At 43.4% G+C, this 15538-nt stretch overlaps 1 protein-coding gene and 1 long non-coding RNA gene across 2 annotated transcripts; one reads left to right on the top strand and one right to left on the bottom strand.

Annotated features, from left to right (window-relative positions):
• Window positions 1–948: 948 nt before the first annotated feature.
• Window positions 949–2129, bottom strand: LOC113571933. The gene is made up of 2 exons (XR_003410043.2): window positions 1828–2129; window positions 949–1373 (listed from the first exon to the last, which is right to left on the bottom strand). It is a non-coding gene; the product is annotated as an uncharacterized LOC113571933 (long non-coding RNA).
• A 144-nt stretch (window positions 2130–2273) lies between these two features.
• cavin1b (caveolae associated protein 1b) lies at window positions 2274–15097 on the top strand. Its single transcript, XM_027001158.2, has 2 exons — window positions 2274–3037; window positions 13619–15097. The coding sequence occupies exons 1-2, from the start codon at window positions 2522–2524 to the stop codon at window positions 14471–14473; spliced, it is 1371 nt and encodes a 456-aa protein (XP_026856959.1). The 5' UTR covers window positions 2274–2521; the 3' UTR covers window positions 14474–15097.
• The last annotated feature ends 441 nt before the right edge of the window (window positions 15098–15538 follow it).

Below are 15538 nucleotides of genomic sequence, written 5' to 3'. Positions count from 1 at the left end.
CGCGGAGTTAATGTTAAACTCCAATTCAGGTGCAATTCAGTTTACTTAATGTTAAACTACAAGTGGACGAACTTGAAGTGCAAAAGTGCACAAGAGTCATATTGCAATGCTTAGCTTAGCTACAGAAATCTTAGAAAATGTAGCGGTTTTTAAAAATAGAGTCAATACATGTAGCCACAGGCAACTTCCTGAGGATTACATTGCTCCAGTACAGTAGGTGGTGTGACAGCATAAGTGCACGTCAGTAGCTGTGTAAGTCAGTATGAAGACATAGCACTTGCAGTGAGGCTGATGGTCTGAGTTTGTTATGCTGAGAACCGGGAGCCTTGCGGAAAGATTTGACCCCAGTGAGACATTGTGTCTGTTTTGGACACCGCACAGAATCGATTTCTTCAGAATGTTCTGTGCTATTTCTTTAAGACCATTGGTACTAGTGAAAGTCTTGTACTCCAATTGCCACTTCTTTTACCATTTCATAAGAAACCCATAGAGATCATTCCAGTGTTCGGTAGCCTCATGAGTTGTAGGTGAAATAAGGCATTAATAATTCATATACTGTGGTGATTCGCAGGGTTAAGAAGTATAAAAAAGGACTGCTTTATCTGTGCAAGTATTTGGAAACATGACATTTTCTCAAAGTAACTCCAAACTCATAGGTGATATGCTTGTACTCAGCTGTACTAAGGGCTCCGTTGTACATGTGGAACATGTGAACTGTATTTGTATATAAACTGTATTTTGAATGAGAAAATTAGTATTATCTTAGTTTTCTTGATAATCTGTACTTTTATATTGCTGACTGTAGTAAATCTAGGTACAACCACTGTGATAAAAGGCAAAACTCATTCATAGGCCAGTAAACAGTACAATGTTGAGCTGTAAAGCTTGTAAAGAGAATAAATTATTCTTGTGACTCACATGATGTAACAATAATGGCACAAGGAGGCGTTCTAAAAGATGACCTTTATCACCATGGACATTTGTTTGTACACTAACAATTTTCACATGCTGTTTCAAATCATGGCACACCTCAGAATTGCTAGGATAACTCTCTTGAAGCCTGTCTAGTGGAATGTATTTGACCATGTTATGCCAAGTAGAAAGATCGTGTCCCAAATGTCAGTCTGTTCATAGATTGTGATGTTTTTTGCATTATATCTCTCTCCCCCCGTCTGTCATTGCGACATTAAAAAAAAAGCATACTTTGTGTGTGACTGGCTCAACTGTGCACTGAGCAAATGTCAGAGGCGCAAAGGTCAAAGGAGTAGCACAAATGGAAGTTCCAGTTGGGACTGAGCGGTGAGACCTCGGCTTCTGTGCAGGGGACCAGGGGTAGACTGCAGTGGGTCGGAGCACAGCGGCAAGGTGAGATGCTGGGGAGAAAAATGTGACACAGGCCCTGTAATTAGCTGAGTGTATATTTAGCGTCGGTTATGACTCAGGGTATATATTTCTCTCTTTCTTTCCCTCTTTCTCCCTCTCTCCTACTCTCCTTGCTGAACTGCTTCTCACAGCCTCCCCACGCACACATACAAGCGAAATTAAATGGGCTAGAGGCTGCTGTTTGGAAAGCTGGTGATGATATCTGTTGCGTTCACAGCTCACTCTAGAGGTAAGTGAAATGCCAGCTGCTTGGTAAAAATGGTCACTGAGCAGAAATAAACTGCAAACTTCACCGTTTGTCTGACTATCAGTTCGTTGTGACAAGCAACACATTTTATACTGGAAACACTGGGTAGTACTAATGGAATTGTCTTCATGAACTGTTTTTCAGATTCATATCCACTAATGAAACTAAATAGTTCAAGCACACAAAGACATACTCACACACACTGCTCTCAAACACTCAGCTGTCAGCTTCCGAATCCTCTCTCTGTAGCTGTTCTCTCACTGTGTACTATGGAAAAAGTCATGGGAAGGAAGGACTTCTGGGATTTCATAAACTCTGGCGCTCTGGATCCACATTCCAGCCCCGGTTGTGTCTGCGCCTGCCTAGCACTGCTGCTCCGTCCACATCCTCGTGTTAAGTATTCCAAAAATCCCTATATAAGGCTTCCCCCGTACCACTGGGTGGAGTAGTGCGCGCGCGCGCACACACACACACACGAGGGGGAGAGATAGAAATAGGCAGAGAGCTAGAACAAGAGAGAGAGAGACAGAGAGGAGGGGTGCCAGAGAGCGAAAGTGGGAGGGGGAAAAAGGAAAAGCTGGCCAGTAGCTGATTTGTCAGGAGGGTTTCCCAAAGTGTGCTGCCATTCGTGTCTCAGTGCTCATACTGCACAGAGCTTCCACAGGCGCCTGCCCCCCCTGACCTGGCCCGCATCCAGCCTAGTCCACGCTCCGAGCTGAGAGAGAAAGAGACAGAGCCAGAGAGCAGGCGTGCATGGTGCATTTCTGACTGGGCAGAGAGCGAAAGTGGTTGACCGACAGCAGCGAACGGCAAGGTGAACCACAGGGTTAGGGTCAGCTCCGCCACTCTCCTGGCTTCATCCCCGTACCTGCAGCCTAAAGCTCTGTAGACATGGAGGTGCTGGAAATCGCCAGCCTGCAACCCGATGCTCCTGAGCAGCGCAAGTCCCTCACTGAGATCTCTGACGACGAGGTCAACCTTCCTCCCTCGGACGACGAGGAGGAGGCCGGTGTGGACATCAAAGTCGAGAGGGACATGGAGAAAGACCAGGCAGAGGAGGATGCTAAGGGTGACGGGCAGATGAACGGCGTGATGGTGCTGACACTGCTGGATAAAATCATTGGGGCGGTAGACCAGATCCGCCAGACGCAGGCCGGACTGGAGGCTCGGCAGCAGGAGATGGAGCGCTCGGTGTCGGGCATCCAGGGCGAGCTCACCAAGCTGTCCAAGAGTCACACCACCACGGCCAACTCTGTGAACAAGATGCTGGAGAAGGTGAGGAAGGTGAGCGTGAACGTGAAGACGGTGCGAAGCAACCTGGAGAAGCAGGGCAGTCAGATCAAACGCCTGGAGAGCAACGAGAACGAACTCCTCAAGCGCAAGAACTTCAAAGTCATGATCTACCAGGTAGACTGTGCGTGCTTGCGTGTGTGTGTGTATGAGTGCATGCATGAGTGAGTGCATGCGTGTGTGTGTGGATGCGTGTGCATATTTCATTTTGGGTGTGGCTTTGCATGAAGGTATAAAAGAAGGAATGTGATTTAACTGAATAAAAACTTTAAAGAACCTTTTTATGCAATCACATCAGAACTTCCCTCCTTTGTCTGATTGTGTTTTGTATTAGGCTATTACACGGTGTTGGCAGTGTTTACCGATTAGCTAGTGACCATAACAATGAGATTTTTACAAAAAAATTTCCCCTTGCAAGAATTTCTGGAGAATATAAGAATATTTCTTGAAATATATTGAAATGTTTGTATTGTAAATCCTCAGAGGGAGGGATGTGCTACCGAGATGTGCCTCTGAGTCTCCTGCTGTTGATCAATCCTTGCACCACACCCTGGTTCAGGAAAAACCTCAAATACACCCTTTCAGTGAACAAAGTATTCCTTTACTCACCTCACACGCACAGTGCTCGCATGCAGAGATCAGCTCAGGCAGTTGTGCAGTTGTTAAATAGGAACACTCCAACCCAATGGTCTCCTTAGTAAGAGAAGAGGGTGATGCTACCAAATAGGGTCTAATGCGTTTGAACCGCTTTTCATTTTCACACAAAGTTAGTTTCTTATGGGATTAGAAAATAGCAAGGCTGACATGAAAGGGGGAGAGGTGGTATGGGGGAATAAACAAGAAAGAAATATATAGTTGGGAAAAAGGACAAAAGGAGAAGTATACAGACAGAAAGAAGATAAATATAGATAGAGAGAGAGAGAGAGAGGAGTTTGCATTTGTGTGGTAGCTGGATGTTTTTTGCCTAGGCTGTGCCTCTGTAGTTAAGGCTTTTCTGAGTTCTGAGTCTGGATGCCGTAATGTGTAATAGCTTGCAGCTTTGCAGTGGTGCAAGAATATTCAGAGTTTCCACATACTGAGTCAGATGGGCTAGAGGAGTCCACTTATTACACACACTCACACACACACGCACACACACATTCATGCAAGTATGCAAACGCACATATGCACATGCACACACACACACACACACACACACAAATGCAAGTACGCACATACATACGTACAAACACACACACAGACACACATAAGAGAACTTTTCTACTCAACACACACATACACAAATGCACGTACACAAGCACACACACACACACAAACAAAAATACAAAACATGCTGTGGAATGGAGTGGAGAAAGCAGTTTTCTAGAATTAGAATGAATAGAGCAGATGCTAATTTTTCACGCAACACTGGTGAGGGGATTGGCATAGGACTTCCATTGGCTACCACTTTTAACAACAGCCTGTCTATAGACTGTCTTTAGCTAATATAGACATAGACATAAGCTTTAAATGCATGGCAGATATGATCATTTAGATAAGCAGAGAGGATATTCTGAAGAGAACAGGAACTAAACTGCTGGCAAAATCAAGGGATGCACTCCGATCTTTCCCCATCACAAATGTTTCTAATTTGACAGCAGTATTGCTGTTACTTTTAGACAAGTAAAATGTCTGCTGGCTGTATAAGAGCTGTTACTGTTGCATTTAACAGCAGTGTCCCCTTAACACCGTACTATGTACGTTATGGATACAGACGCAGCTCCCTCACTGATTTCTCGCCCTCGATGGTAAAAATTAACAATTCAATCCTGTCCATCAAATAGCAGCACATCTGTTCATACACTGGATAACTCATTCTGATTCTTATTTACAGTGATAAAACATCATAGAAGCCATGTGTAGGCACAGGAACTGGCAATGAGAGTATGACTACCCAGCAGAGAAAGACAGAGTGCTCCAGTGAGCTATAGATCAATATTAGTCATGACAGTTGAAGGGGGAGGGATAGAATGGAAAAGGTGTAACATCGCTTCATTTAAGGCAGGCAAAACCCAGATTGAGGGACATACATCTGCCAACGCAAAGTTTCTGACACAATTTTGCAAGCATTTTTTTTCCCCTCTGTGTTCTCCAAGGATAATTTCCTGTCTCTCCGACATTTCTCTCTCCTGTCTGTGTGTGTGCGTGTCTGTGCGTGTCTGTGTGTGTCTGTGTGTTTGTGTGCATGCACATATGTGAGAGATGCGTACATATGTGAGAGAGACTCCTACTTTGTGATAAAACCGTCGAGCGGTTAGGATTTTGAAGCTGCTGCAGGCCCATATAGACAAGTTTCTCCTCTCATGTTTTTGCTCTCCTCCCCTCTCCTTCCTGAATCCACACACCAGAAACACATAAACTGAGGTCACTCTCCTCCAGTTATTATCAGTCAACCGTAAAGCTGCCCTCCAGTATACTTCAGGGACAACGTTGCACAATTTTAGTCAAACAGATTGTGGGTAAATGGGTGCGTGTGCACCCTGACTTGTTTTGGGGTTTTTAGGTTATTATTACATGTGGGGAGGAGATGGGGAGAGAGAGAGAGAGAGAGAGAGAGAGAGAGAGAGAGAGAGAGAGAGAGAGAGAATTAGGGTGTGGCCTCTTAATGAAGCGCATATTTACCAGGTTGATTTATCCCACAGGCATCCTATCTCCTCCACTCCCCTCCCTCACTACCATTCTCCCTCTGTTCTTCATTCCACTCCTACAAATCTTTTCCAGTTCCGCCTCCCCCTAAGTTCTCCCTCGTCTCTCTCTTCCACTCTCTCTCCCTCTCATTTTCTCTCTCTTTCTCTGTCTCTCTCTCGTGCCCTATTTCTCTCTCTCTCTATCGCTCTCTCTCCTACTATGCATTATCTAGCCGCTCCAGTATCTCAAATTCATAAATTCAATATTTATTTATACAGCGCTTTCTACAACAGATGTTGTCACAAAGCAGCTTCACAAATGTTCACATCCAAGCCCTCAGTGAGCATGCCAAGGACAGCAAGTATCTGACTTGTTCCCTTTTCACTCATCTATACCCACACATTGCCACAAATCCATTTCCACTTCATAGTCCACCCCTGTCTTTATGCATGATCCTACTACTACTACCGTACTACTACAGTACTTATTTCTCTTCCCAAGTGTGATTATGGACTAATCCTCCCCTCCAAACATAGTCTGACTCAGTACAGTGCAAAACAAATGTTGCTGAAATCTGGTTCAGCTGTTTATATCTGTACTATCCCATGATATTCCACTGCTGGATCAGTTGAGGCCCATTCCTAGTTGTAGATCTATTTGCAAGCAATTCAGACTCATCTTCATTTTTCTAAATCAGTCATGGCAAGCTAACTTTGAGACTCTGCTTCATTTAAAGATTCAAACTTTTCAGTTTATCTGCAGAGAAACGGCTTAAGATCCAGTCAGAGAAATTTGTCACGGGTCTCTGTTGTCAAATACCCAGTCTGTAATATATTCGAGAAATTTCTTATGTAAGCTGTCTGCTGTTAGATGATAATTAGTGGATTTTATCTGTCCTTTTCAAACCAAACAGCCTTATATGGCAAAGTTACAAAAATACCTCAGTTATATACGTCATTTAGACTAGTTTGTCTTGCATCTATTTGGCATGCATTTGAAGGGCAAGAGCCCTCTCTCTGCTGCCAGGAGAGAGACTGCAGGAGAGAAAGACAGACAGAGAGAGAGAGAGAGAGAGAGAGAGAGAGAGACTGAGAGAAAGACAAAAGTCTATCCTCAAACTACATCATGTGATTAGTAGGAAGCGTGCAACGTGAAATAAAATGAGGTGTCGGACATCTGCGGCCAAAAATGCTCAGTTACTACATGTACACGCTTATGAGAGGCAGGAGAGAGGGTGCCTGGAATGGCTATAAATAGATGCCATTGCATACTTGTTTGATTGTTAGGGGAAGAGGGCTAGGCGTCCTGTTTTCCTGTGTGGCTTATTCTCGGCGGTTGATCCAGGGATCTCCCCGATTAGCTGAGCCTGAAAGTCCATGAAACAGCCGAGCTCAGGGAAACCTCTCTGCTGTGTTAAACTTGGCCTATGGGCCTCTCTACAGCTTTATTCGCGCTTGGCACCGGCCTCTCTGGGGTTATTTTTCCATCCCAGGTCATGTATTTCCTCCCAGTTCTTTGCAGTTAATCTTCACTCCTGACCGAAACATGGAGATAGCCCAGAGGTCTCTGGCCTACTCCTGCTACATTCTCGTTCTCTCTCTCTCTCTCTCTCTCTCTCTCTCTCTCTCTCTCTCTCTCTCTCCCTCTCCCTCTCCCTCTCTCTCTCGCTCTTTCTCTCTCTCAGTTGTTGCATGTCTTTGATGATTTATCATAGAAATTTCTCCAATGTTTATAGTTTCCCTTTCATGTTCACGTTTGCTTTCACCAACTTTAACATGGCAAAGACCCTTAAGCTAAAGGTGTGCTCTTTCACAAAGCTGCAAGAGAGCTTCTCAGATAGCATTTTACATTCTTTTTAAATACTACCTTAGTAGCAATTCCCCTTTTCCCTCTAATTCCCTTTCTATTGAGTGGAGGTTACATGACTACATGTACAATTCTATGGTGTTCCATGAACTTTGGACCAATTGGCAAGAAATTGAAATGTAGCTCTAGAATGTCTTACCCAATCAAATATAATTAAAACCCAATTAAAGGTCTCATACCATGTCCATGAGCAAATCTGGAATCTGTGTCATTGCCTCTACCTTTTGATGTCCATAGTGTGAGCTAGATGTCCAGCATAAGCAGGCGAACAAGTAGACAACTGTAAAAAATTAAAATTTCTCTCTCTAGGAAGGATAAATGAGCATGAAATGGATAGTCACTAAATTTTACTCCTTGATCCTCCTTGCACTGACATACTTAACACTTTCTTTATTTCTGTTAAAAAGACACGAGTTCTCCAGTATGACAATATAACCATCGAGAGATACATCTACCTATAGATTTCATAATTCCAGGATTTTTCAATGTAAAGAATTTTTAATGAAACGTTTTCATGTATTGGACTAAAGTCCAGTCGCGTAGACCTATCGACAGTGGGTGTATCCTGAGGGCAAGCTGGCGTTCCACACAGGGATAAATCTCTCCGTAAACACAGCCCTCTCTCCTCTCCCATTGTTATTGGAAAGAGTAACTCAGCTTTGCCATGGCAACAGCGACTGTGGTTGGAGGCCGAGTTCTAGAAATCCTGGGGCAGGACAGGTCGAAGCCACAGCACTTTGGCACCATTATGGGTTCCGGTAGAGTAATTCTTTTGTAACATAATGAGCACAAGACACTGGATAATGACAGCTTTATGTAGGATAGCTGAACAACCTTAGGACAAGTATCGGATCAGCTGATCAGCAGATCTAGTGCTCCCCAGAGAAAGAGAAAGACGTGCTTTATTGTTCTAAAGAACATGATGACATGGATTCATATTGCAATGAAAATATGTAAGTGTCCCTGTTGTGTGCGATTTTGACATAGAAGTATTTGGAAATCCCCCTGTTTAAACAGAGCTAGGGGTGTTTTTCAGACCCAAGGTAAGTGCATACTTTCTTACTATGGCATGCTGAGCCATGCCAGATCAGATACAGAAAGGAAAAGATGAATCGCTTCATTCAGTAGTAGTTAAGGATAGATTCTACAAAATGCTTAGCAGTAGTTATGGTCACTGTGGCTACCTCTGTTGTCCCGTTACTATGGTTTCTGGTATTTGTGGATGGTGACACGATGGTGAGGTTTTGTTGAGGTTGATGAGAACACCTCTAAGCCTCCAAGGCTCTGAATCACAGCAGCAACCATTTGATTAATCAAACTCTCCTGCAGGGAGAGCCTACATACCATACCTTTATACAATAATTACACCCACTCTGACACGCTACCCTGTTTAAGACTGTCTCCCCTATGTGCTATCTCTTGACTTTCTTATTCTGTCTGCTCATGTAGCCAGCCTCTTTTTTTTTTTACCTGTTGTCTATGTCACTCATGTTTAACTGAGCAAAAATCTTTCTGGATGACAGCCCATCTTAAATGATGACTAATAGTCATTTCCCTCCAGAGAAAAATAGCTGTTTTGAAAGAGCTCATTCTTCTGTTTAACACCATGGTGTCACCACTCCCTCTCTTTCTGGCCTTCTGGCATTTTGCTTTTTGTGTTTTACATGCTTTAAAAATCCATTTGGACCCATGCTTTCAATGGGATGTCATTATGCTAAATTATGAATTCATATTAACTAATTAATTTTTATTATTATATGGAATAATTAGAGTAAATAGATTAGGTAGATTCATTCATAATGAATAAATATATCGATAGTGGTCATATTTATACTAAGTGGCATTAGTAGAAAAGAACTGTTTGTGAGTGGGTTTGTTATTCTGCTGTATGTGGACACTGAATATCTGAAGCCCAAACCCAGTTTATGTCTCTCTTTTTCTCATGCTCTTTCCTGCATGACTCATATTTTCTTTTCCCAGCTCAGTTGTGCTGCATAATCAGTGAGAAGGATTCCCTGCCACATCGTATATGAATTGCTATATAGTCGGGAAACCCCACCACTATAACTCACTGTGTTTCCTCTCCTCTGGCTGTGAGGTCATCTCGAGGGTGGGGCCCTGAGGTGGGGCCAGAATACACTATGAAGGGGGAGGGATTCCCCCATTGCCGTGACAGCATGGCTGGTTGCAGTCAAAAAGATGTAAAAGAACTCTTCATATGTGGCTAAAGAGAGGGGCCTCTGTTAGTCAGTGGAAACCTTCCACTGTCCACACACACACACACACACACACACACAGGCACATGTACACACACTCATCTACACTTCCCTACATTCTACGTGCAAAGTAGAGAAATAGGGTCAATTATTTAAAATTAAATTCACATTTTTCATATTTATTTACGAGGCACACTCATGTTTTGAACAAACTGCATGTGTGTAACAAAATGCTCATAGACTTTGAAGTGTTCAGCTTATTTCCCTGTATTGCTGCACGTGGCACAGTTATTCTTACCCTAACAAATAGCCAAGTGACAAAGAAAGGGAGTATAGTGAGGTAAATAAAAGAGAGGATGGTTCTGCTGAGTGTTAGCTGATCTCAGTATATGATTGCACACACTCGTGCACACAGAGAAAGAAGCAGTCACACCTTCTGAAAGTGACAGAACCAAACAAGACCCCCATATCTTACTGGCACAATTACTCACACTACAAACTTATATATAGTATGAACTCAAATTCAGCCAAACGCATATATTCTTCCTGCTCATATAGTCACTAATCATGTCAACTATCTCTCTCTCTCTCTCTCTCTCTCTCTCTCTCTCTCTCTCTCTCTCTCTCTCTCTCTCTCTCTCTCTCTCTCTGTGTGTGTGTGTGTGTGTGTGTGTGTGTGTGTGTGTGTGTGTGTGTGTATGCATTCTGACTCATGGCTCATGGAAAAGTAAAGTTGTCTGCTCTGTTTATATCACAGCTACTCTGGACTCTCCAAGCAATCTGGTGTGTGTGTGTGTGTGTGTGTGTGTGTGTGTGTGTGTGTGTGTGTGTGTGTGTGTGTGTGTGTGTGAATGTGTGTGTGAGGGGTGGGGGTGGGGGTGGGGGTGTGTGTCTAAGTACGTGCGTGCATGCACATATATTTTCACATGTAAGTATGTAAGTTGAGTCAGGTCAAGAAGAGAGCATTTTAAGGCAAGGGTAAGTGTGAATTGCTGATTGCCTTCGCTAGTCTGACTGTGTAAGGGTTTCAGGTACAGCACTGTGGAGCATATCCAGGAGTTCCTGCATGCTGATAAAGCCCTTATCAAAAAGGCCACAAGAGTGTTATATTCAACTAGTTTCAAATATTCCAGTTCATTTTATCATGAAGCACACACCATTAAACATACTCACATTTGACCACTCTCATACTCATTTGATATCTGCGAAACATTCCTAATATATAAATCTTTCATCACCATCCACTATCGACTATGCCAAGATGAACTGTCAAAGGAATGCAGCAATCTGGGCTTTGTGATACATTACAAAACTACATCACAAAACTACATAAAGTATCAATACTTGTTTTGGCGTGTGTATGCACAAATGAAATCTTTTCCATCTGTCAGACTAAGTGTAAAGAGTGGCATGGCCTTCTATGGTAAGACACATGCAGAACTTCGGTCTGTTTTGGGAGAGAAGTGCTATGCTTGAATCAGTCGCATTATAGGCTGAGGAGAACAAGACCTTAAGAGTTTCCTTTCTTTAGGAAACTGAGCCTTCCCCCTACACACAAACACACACATGCACATACATCCACACCAACACAGATTTCTCAGGGCCAAGTGTGTTTCTCTTCCTGTCTGAAGAGCAGAACAATACTTTAATGAGAAGGGCGGGACTTCTAGCTGGGCAAGGTGATTGCCTGGCTTCCTGTTACATGTTTCCATGTTCCTGTCCTTCCATTCCAGATGTTCTGAAAGAATGCTGTTTATGTAGAAACAGTTCTCACTGACCTCACGCTGTTTATTATACCATGAGGTTAGACCTATGGAAATTATTGAAAAACAGGCAGGCAGTTCAGTGCTTTCTAATGACATGCATTTATCTGCAGAACCACATACCAGTACCTTGCATTACAATTATTTGTTTGGTATTTGCCTATTAAATGTTGATTCTTTGTGACCTCACACTGTCTCACAGGAGAGAAAACATTTAGTAGAATTTCATTTTTGAATGCGGGAGTACATGCAGAAGCAAGTGTGCTGAGTGAAGGCTGAGATCATCAGAAATGTTATCATATTTCAAACAGACACATTCCCCCCTCCCTCCAAATACACACACAAGCTTACACAGGCTCCTAAGAACAGTGTCTCTGATGATGAGGTCTGATTTTGAGTCTTTTTTTGGCGATGGGAGGGAAACACATGAATTTCCACTCATGTAAAATCTCCACAAAGGCTGTGCGGTTTAGTCTCATGAGGCCCTCTAAGACACACATCCCTTTCATCTCCTCTTTTCTAACACAGCAGTGGGCCATAATGAAAGACTATATCCACACGCTCTTGCTGCTATGGCGACGCTTTGTTTGCGAAGCGGAGGGGTTTTGGTGCATCACGCCGGTGGAAAAAGACGCCTCCTTCAGCAGCGGGCCGGAACCTTGTCCTATGCACAGGAACCCAGGGCTTCCGTGAATGGAATGCGGAGAATGAGAGAAGGGAGATAGCTTGGGGTGGGTCGGAGGTGCGATGGGAACGGGCTGGGAAAGAATGAAGGAAAGGTCAGCAAAGGAGAGGAGCTGCTCTCTGTGTGTGTGTGTGTGTGGGGGGGTGTATTTGTGTGGTTGGTTGGGTGTGGATAGAGGCTTTTATCTTACATAAGTTCAGAAAACATGGACTTCTTCTCTGATATGAAACCCCTGTATGATGTCAACCTTAGTCTAGCCTTAATCATAGTCCTCAGTGGGCACATCTGTACTTCTCACACCTTGTCTCAAGTAATCAATAAGATTTAATTCAGCAACATACAAATTATAAGTATCAGTCTAGCGGATTAAATTAATTACCCATTAATCGTCCCCAGTCTCTGGCTTTTGTACACTTTGCATAAGTGTGTGCGGTTGCATTTGTTAATGTGTGCCTGAGCATATATGTGTAACTGTGTGTGCGATGTGTAACTGTGTGTGCGTGTCTCAATGTGGCTGTGTGTGTTTGTGTGTGTACATAAGAGTCACATGTAGTGCAGATCTTGAACAATGGGTCCATTAAGTGGAATAACTAAAGACAGGACATGGGTTGGTTTTGGCAGAGCTGGCTCATGGGGAGATCTGTTACATGCTTTTGGCAAAGGACAATAATGAATTTTCCTGATGGAAATCCATCAAAGTGATGGATTGGTGGAAAAGTGGAAAAAAAGAGAAAGAGTGCAGGGCGATAAGGCATAGTTGATATAGAGCATTATGACATCCTAGCAGTTAAAAGAGTTCCTCCTGATAAATTCCCGCTGACATGCACACCCCCGGCCCCCCAACCCAATGCACTGGGTATCCATACCTGACTTCATTTGTTTAGACTTGACTTAGCAGCTCTGCTCTGGGATATTTCAGTGGCAAAAAGCTTCAGTGTTAAAAGCTTCAAGCATCTGCTATGTCCATAAATCCAGTAAACAATTTGGAGCAGTGTTTATGAGTATGAACAAATGGAGTATAAGAAATTGTACACATAGAGCCCATCTGACCTGCCCGTGTCTGTATGTGTGTTCATTTTTTGATGCTATGAGGATTTTATTAGTCTATAATTCTGTTTTTTACATTTCAGAACACAAAAGAGTTAGAAGTACTCCTATTCCTGTTTAACTGAGCTAAGGTCAGATTTAGATGTAAGCATCTCAAAATGTTTTGCAGTAATACATATATTAATGGAAAACTCTTTAAAGATAGTAATAGAAGTATCTGTAGGTGTGTCTGTGTGTGTGTGTGTGAGAGAGAGGGAAAGACAGAGAGAGAGGTGGGTGGTGGGTGCACTGTGACAGGTCTTTCCATCCTCCTCCAGCTCAAAGCGTGGTCTGCATCGACATTCATACAAGAATGTGTGGCCAAGTATGTGTGTGGCAATAGTCTCCGGTTTGTGTACTAGCCATTAAAGGGTCCACAGATTCCACTTATAAATCTCTCTTTGTCTCTATGCAGGATGAAGTAAAACTTCCCTCCAAACTATCAGTGTCCAAGTCCCTGAAAGCGGCCCAACCAGGAGAGGGCGAGAGCGAGCTAGAGCTCAAACAGGCCGCCGACGAGGCAGGAGAGGATGGAGGAGAGAAGGCCCATCTGGACCTGTCCTCGGACGAGGAAGCGGTTGAAATCGAGGAAACCATCGAAGAGACTAGGGCAGAACGCATCAAGCGGAGCAGCCTGCAACGGGTCCAGAACATCAAAACGGTCTTCTCCAAGGAAAAGATGGAAAAGACCAAGCAAAAGACGAAGGAGAACCTAGAGAAAACCAGGCTGAGGACCAAAGAGAACCTGGAGAAGACACGTATGAAGACCAAAGAAAACCTGGAAAAGACCAAGCAAAAGACCAAAGAGAACCTAGAGAAGACCAAGCTGAAGACACGGGAGAACCTGGAGAAGACACGGCAAAACATTGAGAAGAAAATGGGCAAGCTCAGCAGCCGCATGTCTGTCAACCCTGAACGGAAAGAGAAGCTGAAGAGCTCGCAGAAGAAGGTGGTGAAGTCCTTCACGCCCGACCACACCATTTACGCTCGGTCCAAAACGGCTGTGTACAAGGTGCCACCGTTCACCTTCCACGTGAAGAAGATCCGTGAAGGAGAGGTGGAGATCCAGGGCACAGAGATGATTGAAGTAGGTGGGGAGATGGAGGAGGTAGACAATGAAGTGGTGGAGGGAGAAGAGGAGGAGGAGGAGGAGATGGAGATGGGGGGAGGAGATATGGGAGAAGTGGAAGAGACAGGGGAGATGCTGGAGAGAGTGGGGGATGCAGAATTGGTGCTCGTGGAACAGGATGAGGACAGAGACAGTGACTAGTTTGTGTTGTGGGTTTGCATGTTGGTGTGTGGGTGTGTTTGTGAGTTAGGCCCATAAGTCTGGAGGATATTTTACACTGCAGGTGCTGGAGATTGCTGGGGAAGTGTGTGTGTGTGTGTGTGTGTGTGTGTGTGTGTGTGTGTGCGTGTGCGTGTGCGCGTGCATGCGTGTGCATGTGTGCAAGCATGCATGCACATGCGTTTGCATTTCATGATGAAAAACTTTGAAAATAAAGTCTCTTTATAATGTAATGGTCATCAAAAGTTAAAAGTTGACCTACTTTAAGTAAAGTGACCTACTCTAAGTAGAGTAAGTATAAGTCAACTGATTACTCAAAGAATCAGGAGACCTAACCAATGAAATAGCAGCCAGAGGTGATGTGGATCATTACTGTCATTTAGTAAAGATGAGTTAGATGGAAGGATTAAGAGAATTGTGGGAAAGTAACAGATAAAAGAAGGACTGTTGTTTCTGGTGAAGTAGAACATCTTACTTTTTCTTTCTTTTCTTTAATGTACTACTATCACATTTATTTAGAGCTCATCAATAAGATTCAAAACCAGAAACACATACAACACACACACACACACACACACACACGCGTGCACACACACACACACACACACACACACACACACACACACATGCAATGACACTTCTGAGTCATAATTGTTTTATATATATATACTTTAATCTTGCAAAGTGTATGTGTAATATTTCCATTCCGTAGGAGGCTAGTTACTCTATTCTGTTGGGACACTGAAATTTGATCATTTTTGATGAAGGTCTTTGATTCAGTATAGCAAAGCATCATCCACATACACTATTTTTCATTAGTGATTCTAAAGAAATTAAGAGCATTGTGAGCCTCAGTGCACCAATAAGTAACTTCTGCAGCTGGCTAGCATTTCTCCGCTACTGCAAGAAACGGACTTTCCCACACAAGGTCATACCCTTCAATACACAGCTTTAATAATGTTTTCTCTTAGTACTTCTGAGGAGACAGTCATGGTGCTCTTTAACCTATTCTTCCTTGAGGCTGGAACAAGGACTGGCACAAATATG

This window comes from Electrophorus electricus, chromosome 5 (assembly GCF_013358815.1).
Source record: "Electrophorus electricus isolate fEleEle1 chromosome 5, fEleEle1.pri, whole genome shotgun sequence".
NCBI classification, from domain to species: Eukaryota; Metazoa; Chordata; class Actinopteri; order Gymnotiformes; family Gymnotidae; genus Electrophorus; species Electrophorus electricus.
The sequence above is the reverse complement of the archived record's forward strand: the minus strand, read 5'-3'. Positions and strand labels throughout refer to the sequence as shown.

Excerpts from the sequence above, each read along its gene's own strand:
- cavin1b (XM_027001158.2), top strand. The coding sequence starts at position 2,522 with ATGGAGGTGCTGGAAATCGCCAGCCTGCAACCCGATGCTCCTGAGCAG. Across the intron at positions 3,038-13,618 it reads TCAAAGTCATGATCTACCAG|GATGAAGTAAAACTTCCCTC; the intron begins GTAGACTGTGCG and ends GTCTCTATGCAG.